The following is a 755-nucleotide window of genomic DNA, read 5'->3' as shown; positions in this document are numbered from 1 at the left end:
TCCCCTAAAATCCTAGAAATAAACCCAAAGTTAGTTAAAATCACCCTGCGGGTAGCGCAGTCTCGGCGACTTTCTAGTCACTAAGTAGCTATATTTCGGCCAGACTGCTCATAACCAAGCGTTCAAAAATTTTTCCTCTGTCCAATTCACTGAAAAGCAAAGTCTCATCGAATTAGCTTTGAGTCCCTGGGACTCGGAAATATCACCGAAGCTCTGAAAATCGACCCAAATTTGGTCAAAATCACGCTGCGTGTAACCCGGTCTCAGCGACTTTAAGCAATGTCCAAATCGATAGACTTCCAAAAGTGAGATTTGGGTGAAGGCTAAAAGTTGCGTCTTTAAAAAGTTAGGTAAGCACTGGTTGGGATCCCCGCACCTAAAACGCGAATGTGGCTCATCTCTAAACGCGCGAGAACTAACGAGAGAAGAGAAAGGTGATATGGGCGAGAATCTCCAACCCAAACACTGTGCAAATCAATAGTTTTCTACAAGTGAAATACACGTGTGTAGATTTGGGGGAGGGCTAAAAGTAGCATCTTTATAAAGTTAGGTAAGCATTGCTTGGGATCCCTGCACCTAAAACGCGAGTGTGGTTCATCTCTAAACGCGCGTGAACTTACGAGAGAAAGAAAGTTGATATGGGCGAGAATCTCTCACCCCACGAGGGAACGCAAATGACTTCTAGTGTAAGTATATCTTCCTGGTGTTTTTTTTTTGTTTTTTGTTGTTGTTGTTGTTGTTGTTGTTGTTGATTC

General features: G+C 42.9%; 1 protein-coding gene across 1 annotated transcript in view; it reads left to right on the top strand.

The window, feature by feature from the left end:
* Window positions 1-638: 638 nt before the first annotated feature.
* Window positions 639-755, top strand: part of LOC149109749 (uncharacterized) — a 3634-nt gene continuing 3517 nt past the window's right edge. The window contains exon 1 of the mRNA XM_089294667.1: window positions 639-686. Within this exon, the coding sequence (XP_089150793.1) occupies window positions 639-686 (48 nt within the window). The remainder of the gene's footprint in view (window positions 687-755) is intronic.

The sequence above is a fragment of the Orbicella faveolata genome, unplaced genomic scaffold, assembly GCF_042242905.1.
Source record: "Orbicella faveolata isolate gen_17 unplaced genomic scaffold, um_ofav_v1 contig_25, whole genome shotgun sequence".
Taxonomy (NCBI): domain Eukaryota; kingdom Metazoa; phylum Cnidaria; class Anthozoa; order Scleractinia; family Merulinidae; genus Orbicella; species Orbicella faveolata.
Note: the sequence above shows the minus strand (reverse complement) of the source record. Positions and strands in the feature narration are given on the sequence as shown.